This window comes from Ptychodera flava, assembly GCF_041260155.1.
Source record: "Ptychodera flava strain L36383 chromosome 23 unlocalized genomic scaffold, AS_Pfla_20210202 Scaffold_23__1_contigs__length_28996876_pilon, whole genome shotgun sequence".
Classification (NCBI taxonomy): Eukaryota; Metazoa; Hemichordata; class Enteropneusta; family Ptychoderidae; genus Ptychodera; species Ptychodera flava.
The window spans coordinates 9001070-9016124 of NW_027248277.1; the positions used below are offsets into that span (position 1 = coordinate 9001070).

General features: G+C 37.0%; 2 protein-coding genes across 2 annotated transcripts; both read right to left on the bottom strand.

The window, feature by feature from the left end:
• Nucleotides 1-2611: 2611 nt before the first annotated feature.
• LOC139124191 (zinc finger protein 420-like) lies at nucleotides 2612-4243 on the bottom strand (the record flags this gene model as incomplete). Its single annotated transcript, XM_070690331.1, has 1 exon — nucleotides 2612-4243. A coding segment is annotated over one exon (1494 nt), but the record flags the coding sequence as incomplete, so codon positions are not given.
• An 813-nt stretch (nucleotides 4244-5056) lies between these two features.
• LOC139124190 (zinc finger protein 420-like) lies at nucleotides 5057-12420 on the bottom strand. The gene is made up of 2 exons (XM_070690330.1): nucleotides 12168-12420; nucleotides 5057-6850 (listed from the first exon to the last, which is right to left on the bottom strand). The coding sequence occupies exon 2, from the start codon at nucleotides 6152-6154 to the stop codon at nucleotides 5222-5224; it is 933 nt and encodes a 310-aa protein (XP_070546431.1). The 5' UTR covers nucleotides 6155-6850; nucleotides 12168-12420; the 3' UTR covers nucleotides 5057-5221.
• Nucleotides 12421-15055: the final 2635 nt, after the last annotated feature.

Genomic DNA, 15055 nt, shown 5'->3' on the forward strand with positions numbered 1-15055 from the left:
AATACAGTGCTGCTGTTTTATGTAAGGAATAAATATTTTGACACCTGTGTTGATGAAGGTGGAAATCTTTGATAGCCTATTTCAGTGGCCAGACAAAAAATGGCAAAAAGCTTCAAAAATACACAATTGAAGATTTCATCACAATTTGAACATATCACATTAAGATCATCCGTAAGAAAATGTCCATTAAAGCTATCAGACGAGTAGTATTTTGAGAATCAAATTTTTTGACCAAAACAGCAAAAATTGTCCCCCCCAAAAAAAAGAAGAACAAAATTGCAGATTTCATCATGATTTCAATGAATCACATGTATACCAAATTTTTTTTACTAAAAAGGGCAAAAATTGCCAAAAATACAAAATTGCAGATTTCATGATTTCAATGTATGGCATTTAGTTCATCTGTAAGAGCCCGTACACCAAATTTCAAAGCTATCAGAAGAGTTTTCGAGAAACACATTTTTCCACCAAAGTGGCAAAAATTGCCAAAAAAATACAAAATTGCCGAGCAACCAACAGAACAATAGACTGTCAGTCTTCATGACTCTCATCCCTCAAGATCAACTTGAAACTAATACAATGCTAAAGACAATGGTTTAATACTGGTTTTGATTGTCCTCTACTGCATCAACAAAGTATGAATGGCAAGTATGTAACCATGCTCGTATCATTCAAGTTAAAATCTACAGAGCTACACATTTTCTCAGCATGCTTGATACAGCTTTTGGCACATCCCTAGCATTCAAATGGTCTTTCAGTCATATTGATTCCTATGTGTTCTAAAATGTGCCTCAATTTGATACTGTTCCAGAGAGAATCTTGAAGTATTTCCAAACATTTCACCACTTCCTTTGCATTAAAAAGTATTTGACGGTGATGTATTCTCCTTACTTGCTCTGATTGACAAATATGGATAAGAAAATGTTAACCACATCCATTGCATTCCAATGGTCTTTAACAAGAATGAACTCTTTTGTAATTCCTCAGTGTGATATGATGACTGACTGTTCTAAAAAATTCTTTACATAGAAATGGTTTTCCTCAAATGCAGATACCTGTTCAACTGGATTTGCATCTTTTTAACCACTTTCTTTGCATAGATGGTTCTTTTTCCCTGAGTGAATACTTTTTTACCCTTCAGCTACAAGCTGTATAACAAACAGTCTTTGCAATATAACGATTTTTTTTTCAGAAGTGTGGATTCTGATGTCCTTGTCACGATGGCTTTCCTGTACAACACATTTGCAATGTGGATTATTTGAATTCAGATGGCCTTTCACCTGTTTGACTCTTTAGTGCTGATTTTCACCTACACATTTTACCACACTATTTGAAGTGAAATTGTTTTTACCTGTAGATTAGAAATTGGACATGCAAATGACTATTCTGTACAAACAAGGGTCCTACCAAAATTTTTGCATTCAAATGGTTTTTCACCTGTATGATATTGAAGGTGCCAGTTCAAATCGCTTTTTGTTACAAGTGTTTGACCATATTCTTTGCATTCAAATGGCCTTTAACTAGTATGAATTCTTCTGTGGAAATTCATTGTGCCTTTATGTCTGAGTGTCTCACCTCATTCTTTGCATTCAAATGGCCTTTCACCCCTGTGAATTCTTTTGTGTTTATTTAGTGTGCAATGATCTCGGATCTTTTCACTGCATTCTTTGCAATCAAATTGTCTGTCACCTGTGTGGATTAGAACATGCTTGTTCAAAATGCTTTTCATTGCAAATGTTTTACAACATTCTTTGCATTGTATGGATTAGAAAGTGCCTGTCAAAACGGCAAACCGTACATATGCTCTGCCACATTCCTTGCCTTCAAAAGGCCTTTCACCTGTATGAATTCCTTGGTGTTTAGTCAGTGTGCTTTGATCAACGAATTTTTTACCACATTCTTTGCATTCAAATGGTTATTCACTGATCTGGATTGGAAAGTGCATGCTCAAACAGCTTTTCTGTATAAATGTTCTTCCACATTCTCTGCATTCATATGGCCTTTCACCAGTATGAATTCTTTGGTGTTTATTCAGTGTGCTTATATGTCTGAATTTCTCACCACATTCTTTGCATTCATATGGTTTTACACTGGTGTGGATTAGAAAATGTGTGTTCAAATTGCTTTTCTTTACAGATGTTTTACCACATTCTGTGCATCCAAATGGCCTTTTACAAGAGTGAATTATTTCATAGAAATTCAAATTGCCTTGATCTCTGAAAGTTTTACCACATTCCTTTCATTCTATAGGCCTTTCACCAGTATGGATTCTTTGGTGTGTATTCAGTGTCCTTTCATAACTGAATTTTTTACCACATTCATTGCATTCAAATGGTTTTTCACCTGTGTGGACAAGAAGGTGCCATCTTCAAATGGATTTTCCGTATAAAAGTTCTACCACATTCTCTGCATTCAAATGGCCTTACACAAGTATGAATTCTTTGGTGTGTATTCAGTGTGCTTTTCTGTATACATTTTTTACCACATTCTTTGCAGTCAAAATGATTTTACACTGGTGTGGATTAGAAAGTGCCTGTTCAAATTGCTTTTCTGTATAAATGTTTTACAACATTCTTTGCATTCAAATGGCCTTTCACCAGAGTGAATTATTTTATGGAAATTCAGATTGCTTTGATACCTGAAAGTTTTACCGCATTCCCTGCATTCAACTGGCCTTTCACCAGTATGAATTCTTTGGTGTTTATCAAGTGTGCTTTGATCAATGAATTTTTTACCACATTCTTTGCATTCAAATAGTTTTTTTATCAGAATGAATTCGTTTGTGTTTACCTAGTGTGCTTTGATAACTGAATTTTTTACCACATTCTTTGCATTCAAATGGCCTTTCAGCAGTATGAATTCTTTGGTGTGTATTCAGTGTTCTTTGATCAATGAATTTTTTACCACATTCTTTGCATTCAAATGGTTTTTCACCAGAATGAATTTGTTTGTGTTTATCTAGTGTGCCTTGATGTCTGAATGTTTTACCACATTCTTTGCATTCAAATGGCCTTTCACCAGTATGAATTCTTTGGTGTGTATCCAGTGTGCTTTGATCAATGAATTTTTTACCACATTCTTTGCAGTCAAATGGCCTTTCACCAGTATGAATTCTTTTGTGTTTATTAAGTGTGCTTTGATCTCTGAATTTTTTACCACATTCTTTGCATTCAAATGGTTTTTCACCAGTATGAATTCTTTGGTGATAATTAAGTGTGCCTTGCTGTCTGAATGTTTTACCACATTCTTTGCAGTCAAACGGCCTTTCACCAGTATGAATTCTTTTGTGTTTATTAAGTGTGCTTTGATCTCTGAATTTTTTACCACATTCTTTGCATTCAAATGGTTTTTCACCAGTATGAATTCTTTGGTGACAATTAAGTGTGCCTTGCTGTCTGAATTTTTTACCACATTCTTTGCATTCAAATGATTTTTCACCAGAATGATTTCGTTTGTGTTTACCTAGTGTGCCTTGCTGTCTGAATGTTTTACCACATTCTTTGCATTCAAATGGCCTTTCACCAGTATGAATTCTTTGGTGTTTATTAAGTGTGCTTTGATCAATGAATTTTTTACCACATTCTTTGCAGTCAAATGGCCTTTCACCAGTATGAATTCTTTGGTGTGTATTCAGTGTGCTTTTCTGTATAAATGTTTTACCACATTCTTTGCATCCAAATGGCCTTTCACCAGAGTGAATTCTTTTATGGAAATTCAGATTGCTTTGATATCTGAAAGTTTTACCACATTCCCTGCATTCAAACGGTCTTTCACCAGTATGAATTCTTTGGTGTGTATTCAGTTTGCTTTGATCAATGAACTTTTTACCACATTCTTTGCATTCAAATGGCCTTTCACCAGTATGAATTCTTTGGTGTTTATTAAGTGTGCTTTGATGAATGAATTTTTTACCACATTCTTTGCATTCAAATGGTTTTTCACCAGAATGAATTTGTTTGTGTGTATGTAGTGTGCCTTGCTGTCTGAATGTTTTACCACATTCTTTGCATTCAAATGGCCTTTCACCAGTATGAATTCTTTGGTGTGTATTCAGTGTGCTTTGATCAATGAATTTTTTACCACATTCTTTGCATTCAAATGGTTTTTCACCAGTATGAATTCTTTTGTGTTTATTAGTCCCCACGGACACCGTCCGGGGGGACTTATAGGTTTGGTCATGTCCGTGCGTGCGTCCGTCCGTCCGTCCGTTCACGCAGATATCTCCGAGATGCCTGGAGCGATTTCATTCATTCAAACTTGGTACAAGGATTACTTCATATTTCATACAGATGCATGTCGATTTGTTTTGTGACACGATCCAATATGACTGCAGTGTGGCCATTTTATTATGATTTTTTTCATGTATAGAGCCATTACTCAGGCATGTTTCAACCGATTTTATTCAAAGTTGGTACAAGGACATTGACCAATGTCATAGATATGCACGTCAATTTTTTTTGTGATACGATCCAATATGGCCGCCATGCAGCCATTTTGTACGATTTTTTCATGTACAGAGCCATTACTCAGGCATGTTTCAACAGATTTTATTCAAAGTTGGTACAAGGACATTGACCAATGTCATAGCTATACACATCAATTTGTTTTGTGATACGATCCAATATGGCCGCTCTGCGGCCATTTTGTTACGATTTTTTCATGTACAGAGCCATAACTCAGGCATAACTCAACCGATTTTATTCAAACTTGGTACAAGGATATTGACCTATGTCATGCACATGCACATTGATTTGTTTTGTGATACGATCCAATATGGCCGCCGTGCGGCCATTTTATTACATTTTTCATGTCCAGAACCATAACTCAGACATGTATCAAGTGAATTTATTCAAAGTTGGTACAAGGAGATTGACCAATGTGATACATATGCACATTAATTTGTTTTGTGATACGATCCAATATGGCTGCTGTGCGGCCATTTTGTTATGATTTTTTCATGTACAAGCCATAACTCAGGCATATCTCAACCAATTTTAATCAAATATGCTACAAGGACATTGACCTATGTCATACATATGCACATTTATTTGTTTTGTGATACGATCCAATATGGCCACCGTGTGGCCATTTTATTACGATTTTTCCATGTCCTGAACTACAACTCACACATGTATCAAGCGAATTTATTCAAAAGTATTTTTATCACAGACCTAATGAAGAGGACTCTATCCTCTCTGAGGACCTGTAATCAAAGTACCCATTAACAAGTGGGGACTGCGTCATCAAACGATGACTTGTTAAGTGTGCTTTGATCTCTGAATTTTTTACCACATTCTTTGCATTCAAATGGTTTTTCACCAGTATGAATTCTTTGGTGATAATTAAGTGTGCCTTGCTGTCTGAATTTTTTACCACATTCTTTGCATTCAAATGATTTTTCACCAGAATGAATTCGTTTGTGTTTACCTAGTGTGCCTCGCTGTCTGAATGTTTTACCACATTCTTTGCATTCAAATGGCCTTTCACCAGTATGAATTCTTTGGTGTTTATTAAGTGTTCTTTGATCAATGAATTTTTTACCACATTCTTTGCATTCAAATGGCCTTTCACCAGTATGAATTCTTTGGTGATTATTAAGTGTGCCTTGCTGTCTGAATTTTTTACCACATTCTTTGCATTCAAATGGTTTTTCACCTGTGTGGATAAGAAGGTGCTTGTTCAAATGGATTTTCTGTACAAAAGTTCTACCACATTCTCTGCATTGAAATGGCCTTACACCAGTATGAATTCTTTGGTGATTATCCAGTGTGCATTGATGTCTAAATGTTTTACAACATTCTATGCATTCAAATGATTTTTCACCACAATGAATTTGTTTGTGTCTACTAAGTGAGGCTTGCTGTCTGAATTTTTTACCACATTCTTTGCATTCAAATGGTTTTACACCTGTGTGGACAAGAAGGTGCATCTTCAAATGGAATTTCTGTACAAAAGTTCTACCACATTCTTTGCATTCATGTGGCCTTTCACCAGTATGAATTCTTTGGTGAATATTCAGTATGCTTTGGTGTCTAAATTTTTTACCACATTCTTTGCATTCAAAAGGTTTTTCATCTGTGTGGATTATAAAGTGCCTGTTCAAATATTTTTTCTGTGCAAATGTTTTACGACATTCTTTGCATTTAAACGACATTTCAACTGGCGTGGACTAGAAAGTGCCTGTTCAAATTGTTTTCCCTGTACAAATATTTTACCACATTAGTTGCTTTCTAATGGCCTTTCACCGGTGTGGACTAGAAAGTGCCTGTTTAAATCATTTTCCCTGTACAAATGTTTTACCACATTAGTTGCTTTCTAATTGCCGTTCACCGGTGTGGACTAGAAAGTGCCAGTTCAAATCGTTTTCCCTGTACAAATGTTTTACCACATTTGTTGTTTTCCAATGGCCTTTCTACAGTGCGGATTAGTACCAAGCGTTCTTTTGCACGGATCTTTTACCACATTCTGTTCATTCAAAAGGTTTCACAAGGGTGTGGATTCTAATGTGGCTGTCGAAATTGCTTTGCTTTGCAAATGTTTTACCAAAATCTTGCATCCAGAGGGCTTTTGACCTGTGTGCGTCCTGTGTGATTATCAAAACTTCCTTGACTTGTGATTGTTCCAGAACATTCTTTGCATCCAAATGGTCTGGTGTGGACTCTGATGTGATTCCTCGGACAGCTTAATATTGCAACTGTTTTCCTATATTCTCTGCATAAACGTCTTGTCTTTGGAAGTAGTTCTGTTTTCCATTGATCATGTTTCTCATCATGAGGGTTATTTCTATACAATGAGCATTGAAATGTAGCATAGCCATCTTGAATCAGGGTGTGAGTGATGATGGACACATCTGAAAAATAGAAAAATACGCGGACAGGCACTCAGGGTGAATATGTTACAGCAATTTGATTAGTTTCTTTTCCTTTTCTACTTCTGTGATAATTTTTAAGACAATCAATCTGCAAGGCAGTTTAGGTAAAGACAAATATGTTATCTTTTAGAAGCACAAGCAATCTGTTCTTGAATTTTCATTTACAATATTGGACATAGACTGAAATACGTAACATGCCACTAATGTTTATATTTTGCCCATACACCAGATACATGGACAGATTTCAACATACAATCATTAACTCAGATATCGTACAGGGAAAAATAAAAATTGTTTTCCTCAAGAAAAACTAGTGCATGCACATCTGTAACAACTTACAAACTTAACCAATTACACAAGGATTATGATTCAAGAGATAAAGTTAAGAAATTTAACTGTAGTAAACTTGACTATTTCTTTCAAATCCTTACCTAACTTGACATCTTAAACTAATGGACACTGCATGGTTAATTGGCCACAAAAATACATCAGGGGTGGACCATTTGATAAAAAGGGGTGGGGGTGGGGGGAGTGTCTGGCAGATTGATGAGGTAAATTATCTTTTTATCTGTTCCATTTTACAGTCTTTTTACAGTCTTTTTTCCCACTCCCCCACCTTTTCTTTTCATCAAACCTTCTCTGGCTGACTTTATTTTATTGACATTTGTTTGGAATTTTTTCAAAATCTGCCAGGAACCCCTCCAAGGATATAACATGGTCAACCCCTTTGTATTGACCATCTTTGCATGAGACATACAATGACCAGATGACAGAAAGTGTGTCAACTATTTACAACCTTGATACTCTTAAATATTAAAAACATTTGGAATATATTTGTTGGAAACCAAACCTGCTTAAATCACCTCAGCTATGTCTTCTACTGATTATTTTGCAGCATTTGAACACCCAATACAGTTTACCATATGAACTGCTAAGTAAATCGCCACATTATATACTCTTAGTTCCAGTAGGTATAAAATTACAAAAAAATCTTAAAAATACAAATTGAAAGATATCCCTGTAAAATTGAGTTTCGCAAAGTTGCCCCAAATATTCAAAATTCTAGATTTCAACCAAATTTCAATGTATCATAATATAAACCCTAGAAACCTGTTTACTAAATATCAAAGCAATCAGAAGTTGGTAAATTTTGAGAAACAAATTTTTTGACCAAAAATGACAAAAATTGCCCCCAAAGTACAAAATTGCAGATTTCATCCTAATTTCAATATATCTTATTAACATAAAACCTTGGAACCTGTACACTAAATATCAAAGCTACCAGATCAGTAGTTTTAGGGGGAAAAATTGACCAAAAAGGCAAAAATTGCCCTAAAAATTAAATAAAAATCACCAGTTTCAACCTAATTTAATACATTATATCGAAATAAATCTTAGATACCTGTATACCAAATATCAAAACTATTAGATCAGTACTTTTTAGATAAAAAAAATGTTTGACCAAAAATTGGGAATATTGCCCCGAAATTAAAAATATAATAATATCAATACAATGTGTACAAATTTTACTGAGGTTATTCTAAGGAACATGAATAATAACTTTCAAAGCAATCAGACGAGTTATATGGAAAAAATACCCTAAAAATACAAACACGACAAATTTCTCCCCAATTTGTGCACATATAATTTAGCACACTAAAGGAATCTGCATACCAATGCTTACTGAGTTTTAGCCATTTGTAGGATTTTTCCTTTTCCCCCTCATTTGCATATTTTTGGCTCTGACATGTTTATTTGAACAAATTCACATCTCCTCCCCTAGTTGAACCTGTACACCAAATACTCAGACAGCAGCCGTTGCGATTTAGGAGTTTTGATCTGATAAACAATGATAAACTCTGGTTTGATTGGACCGTAGCTACCAATCTTCGTGCAAATGAAGCTGCTTTCAGATCTCGCGACAGTTCAGCTATGAAGAAGGCAAAATATAATGTCGTGAAGGCGATGAAACATGCGAAATGTCTATATCGAGACAAGTTAGAAAAGGATATTTTGGCAACTGACTTACAGGAACCATGGAAAGGCTTTGATAAAATCACGGGGTATAAACAAGTCGTGAAAATTGGCAGTAACTTTTCAAACTCTATCATCCTAAACACCGGTACACCCCAGGGTTGTAACCTGTCACTGATACTCTATTCTTTGTTTACACATGATTGTGCTACATGAGTTCTGTGGAGAACAATTTCATAGTAAAATTCGCCGATGACACTGCCCTTGGCGGTTTTTATTGAGTCTGATGAATCATCATATAGGAAACAAGTGGACGATACAGTTAAATGGTATTCCGATAACAACTTGGAACTGAATGTCAGGAAAACAAAAGAAATAATAGTGGACTTTTGTAAAAATCCATCAGAAATTACGCCTCTTGCTATAAATGGTACCGAAGTGGAAATAGTTAATTTTTTCAAATTTCTTGGTGTCTACTTATCTGCTGACTTGAAATGGGAAACAAATACTGATTTCATAGTCAAGAAAAGCCAGCAATGCTTGTTCTTTCTGAGGAGGTTGAAGAGTTTTCGTGTTAATCAGAACTTGTTGTTGAGAGTGTCTTGACATTGGCAATCACTGTCTGGTATGGTAATATCACAATGAATGGCCGGAAACAACTCAACCGGATCATCAGTACCGCCAGCAAAATTATTGGTTGTAATCTTCCATCCTTAGACACTCTTTACAAGGACCATGTTCTCAAAAAGTCTGTCTCCATTGTCAATGATCAGTACCAATCTGCACACAATTTGTTTCTACTTATGCGTTCTGGCGAATGTTACTGTTCCATCAAGTCAAGTTCTAATCGGTCCCTAATAAACAGTTTTTACCCTACAGCAGTTCACATGTTAAATGAATGTAAATCGAGTACTGTGAGAGCTCACACATTTCGTCTCTCATAGTTCCTACACATTGTACATCTGAAGTCCGCGCTTTTATTTTAACATGTTCTTTTATTGTTTGTTTGCCCTTCAAGCATCACGTCTCCGTGACGCTTGCCTTGATCGCTGTGACGCTTGCTACAATGCCGTGACGCTTCAGATTTTTCCCGACACCCTTGATTGACAGCCTCACTTGACAGCTCAGTGTATTCATTGGCATGGGACATCTGCCAAAACTAGCCTTATCAACATCGTCTTTAGTCCTGAATAGACTTTTTCGTGTCGATTGACATGTACATAGGTGTTGAAAAACACCGGCTGAGTGGCACATCGGTGGCCGCAGACAGTTGATCAAGCGCCGTGTCAATGGCCGTTTAAGTTAACAAGTTACCGTGCACGCGTGGGGGATTACAGTGACGCCGTAAAAAATGCTGGTGGTCAAAGCTATCAGTCAAAATTGCGACCCTCTAAAAAGGTTTATAAGGCGACTATACCTGATGACGGTTAGTCTACTAAATCTCCATGTCAGTATTACGAATGTGCCTATGTATTTTAATTATTTTTCTGTTCTTGTTGTTGAGACAAACGGTGAAAGTATCACTACAGTAGAGATCATGGGCTGCGCACGTTACGCGTGCGTCATATTACGCTACGCTGACTTGACCTAGTTTCTTGATGTAGGGGTCACTGTCATTTTGCAAGTTTTTTGGCTAATCATGCAATCGTTCTTTTGCATTCTTGTCATCTTTTTTTTTATTTCGCGCAAATTTTGTAAAAATATGAGTTTGGATTAACTTTTTGGTCGCGAAATGATGTCTACAGTGCCGTGTGACGTAAACAGGTCAGGCGATTTCCAAGATGGCGGTTGATGTGTGGGTTTTGAGCGTTTTGCGCTGTTTTCAAGTTCAGGTCTTGTTTTAGGTTCGCTAAGGAGGCAAGTTACTAAAACGACAGGGGTTTCATAAATTTTGGTGACGATCATAGTAAATACGTCTGAATTTTCTGTTATGGTAAACCGTAACAGTCCCTCTATCCGGACCGTGACCGTAATGTGTTTATGTGCTCAAAAACTCGCTTGGGTACACAGCCTAGCCCTGTGATTGTATGGCTTCGTTGCTCTGTATAATTTCGTAAACAAGTGACGCAATGTGTTTCATCGCAAATAAATGTTTCTCCATGCAATGAGAGTATGAGCTGAATTTTTACAACTCACGTTGGACAGCTGAAGAAAGCAAGATGTGACTGCTCAGTTTTCATGTATGAATTTATTGCAGTTCATGGTGCCACCTGTAAATTTAATTGTTTATCCCCTGATATGTATGTTCATGCAGCAGTGTGAAACACTTTTCTAACTTTTGTACTTTTTTAACTACCAAATACTCATAAATGTTCTCTGGCAGTATGTTTATGTTACAATGTGTGTTATTTGTTCCTCGACATTGAGGAATTTCGTGCCAGTTGACATGGATGAAAAAAATTGTCATTTACCTGAATCGGCCATATTTCATGCGCACAGGTTCACTCACATTTTTGCAATCGGTCAGCCTGATGCTTTGCATTGAATTGTTCCTTTGTACCGGTACATATTATTGTATTCAATAAAGGGAACTCCAGGCCACTTATAGATTCATATCTTAGTTCATATGTACATTTGATTGTATGCATGTATACGATCTAGTAGTTTTATTTACGGAACCTAGTGGATTTGCCTTGACGTCTACCGGTTATATTTTCGCAACTATATACAGTCACTGTAAATTATGGTTCGCTGTCTTTTTTATGTATCACTTCATATTTATTTATTTATTTATTGAATATATATAACATTTGATATAAATCTGGGCAGATATTAATGACAGATGCAATGGGAAATCGTTACAACTAACGTTTAATTTGAACGCGAGCTCTGTATCCCATCATTGTTACACAGCACCAGCACTGCATGCATGCATGATCTAACTAATAACTTCAAGACAGCGCAGGCCTAGGACGGAGCTACATTTGCAAACTGTTATTTTTACGGGATTTTGAGTGCTATTTCAATGTTTCTGTGATCAGTTCAACCCTTAAACATTTTATGGTTACAAATCTTCAAACGCATGTGTGAAATCGTTCTATATTTGGCCACGGTCACGATACGAACGCCAGGTCAACACTCTGGTTGGAAATGGGGCGAAGTGGCCCCGAACGGGAGGGGCGGTAGAGTATACATTTCTTGTTGTTGCTCTTTAACATTTTGCCCTTTGACCTTCGTCTATAACGGTTTGTGAAGGCATGACTCTTGCCTACATTTAAAGCATGTTTATTCCGGTAACTACCGCTGGCGGCAGATCGCATTCAAGTGACCGAGAACTGACAGAGAGAGTGTACAGATCTTCAATGTTGCCGAATCAACTTACCATTTCAACTGTGTCGAACGCAGGCGATGTCCGTTACTCAACTTACTGCACACCGTACACGTACTCTCATATCTCTTCTCTGTTCCCAAGTACGTCGTCCATCAAGCTAAACGATAGGCAATGTCTTCAAATAAATTATGTTGTATTTAAACGTTGTAAGTTAAAAGTTCATTTGGTCGACTGTCGCATTCGAACTCACAACACAAACACAGAAGCGCCAGGCGGCCTACGAAAGATGGCGTCGATGATGTGTCCTGTTCTATGCTTTTAGGTTTACCCACGCCGATGAGAGGGCGCCCTGATTGGTTGTCCAGCAGGCGAGCAGACCTCCCAACTCACTCCAAAAATGATCGTTAGGTATGTTAAAAGTTGTAACACACGTGTAAATTTTCTTATGTCACACCAAAGTTCTCACTTTGCATACCCATATAGTAAAATAACCTTGAGGATCTTGGTTTCTATTTGCAAAATATGGTCAACATAATCACTTCTGAGCTAATTTGAATGAAGTGAATCTGAAAACTTTTCAGTGTTATACATTTTCTTCCCCTTCTCTTTCTTTCTGAGCCAATGTCATTATTTAGAATACGGCTAATAAATAATTAATTAATTAATCATTATAGATAATCATGTTTAACCTCCCTATTGAAGCTCTTAAAGGCAGGGGGAGCCTGAATAGCCCCCATCCCCCGGCCAAGGCATTCATTAGTCATTCGGTGAAAACAAATAATTGAAGTTCTGATTTTTCAACCATCAAACCAATATCAAAATTTTAACATACATAAATAACATAACTTTTACTACTGCTTTTTTGACACAATTTCTGTATCACTCGCTCTTCTCTATCGTCTAATCCGTCTTTCACCTCGCTCACGTGCGTGTCACCTACTGACGTCACTCCGCGGTCAAGAATGCTCCCGAAAATCTGAATCTTTCAAGAATCACGACGTAAATTAAAGCACTGTGCCAACATATTACGTTTAGAAATTCTCTCAATTTTTCTGTATCAAGTTGTTATTTATGCCAAAACTGCTGCGATGCATGCTGTGTTCGAAGCGCCCAAAGAACAACAGATAATGAAAGCTTTCAATCAGCAGCACAGGCATTATGACCCTTGACCCGAGTGCGACCGATACACGCAAGCCACAGTAGGCTATAGACTCTCACACAGCATGCACAGCCTCTCGCCAGCTGGGCCTCAGACCGTAACACCGTCCTCAGCAGTTGAGCGTTTAGGCTCAGCGAACACTTTTTTTTCTATTTTATTTTTGATTTTTTGGATTGGTCGTGAAAACGCAACCCATACTTTTTCAATTTTGCATGCCATATATTGTATCAGCTCTGGACACAGACATCTCTCCTATCATACGAGATACATGGGATATCAGTGTTGACAGCACGCTGCTCAAATATCTTAGGCTTGTATTACGCAATTGCCGAAATAGATACTAAATTTAGACGTTGTGGTATTATAGTCGCAGGGGCGGAATGTCCATGGTTCAAAAAGTAAAGCGTTGAAAACGCCAGTGCATTGACAAAAAAGTAAATGTCATATCGAGAAGTTTCGAGAAAAGCAATTTGAAGCCCTGTCATCATGTGCCAGCGGCAGTAAATTTCGTATTAAAATTCAGCAGGAAATTTTCAGCATTTTCTGAACAGTTCAAGTTGACCTGTAAATATTGACCTCTGAATGACTGACTGACTGGTTATATACACATGACTATGTGTTTTTGACTCTAAGTTTTGACAGAATTACAAATTTAGTTATCAAGCACTGAAAATAATTGCTGATGAGACAGTTGTCGATATTGACAGACCTGGACAGTGGACCCATGAAATACGAATTTTAACATGAATTATTTGCATACTTTTGGACTGTTAAGAAGTTGTGTAAGAGAATTGGACCTTGACCTGTCTCACCCAGAACAATATATTACTGTATTTAAATAAATCCTAAGAGTAAAAAGTATCAAAGAATAAATGTACAATTAATTGTAGTATACTCAAATTTACACATGACGGGATGCTTGCATCTAAAAAACAGTGCACTTTTTTGGGCTCTTTCTGCACTGATAATATGCATTATTACATATGTACTGCAGATTATTCTTTGTGCCCCACCACATAAAGTTGGTATTGAATCTCAGTAATGTGCATATGAGAAAAATAGTTCCTTTTCAAAATTCGGTTTTTGGCAGGATAAATTGCATATCATATCGACTACACAGTTGCTTCCTACACTTTATTAATTTTATCATAATAATACAAAATGTTAACAATAAACTCCTTGTCAAACAGCTAAAAACGTACTTACAGATTGAGGGAGAATGTCACAAGCCATCAAATAACTATGCAAATTAGTCACGTGCCCATTCAATAATTTTTCGGTATTTTCACGCTAAATTATGCAAATGAGTATCAAATTTGGCGGACTACTTTATACTTTCAAATTGGTAAAAATTGTCGTCTACTGTATATTGAAACCCGCTCGATGGAGGACCGGCATTACGACTGGCAAAATTGCGAATATGTTGATCATTTCGAAAGTGAATTTTATTACGGAGACACAATGGAAACACCTTCTGACACTTGAGAAACAAGTACTTTCCCAGGATAACGCGACGGTAGCGTCGTTGACAGTGCCGTCTGGGACTGCACAGCACAGGGAGATGTGCCCGTGTCAACACAGCTGACATGTCGAAAGTTGCACCGCAGAAAACCAAAACACGGAAATGAAAACAAGACGCGAAGTGGCACTTTTCAAGGAATGGCTTCACACCATGACAGAAGAAACTTGCGAAGTTCTGAACATTCCGCCACCTGAGTTAGATCAATTGCTAGCCCGTTTTTTTCTGAGCGACGGGACTCACTGACAGCGCTCGTACGGT

Coding starts and splice junctions, on each gene's coding strand:
- LOC139124190 (XM_070690330.1), bottom strand. CDS start 6,154: ATGTCGTTTAAATGCAAAGAATGTCGTAAAACATTTGCACAGAAAAAA.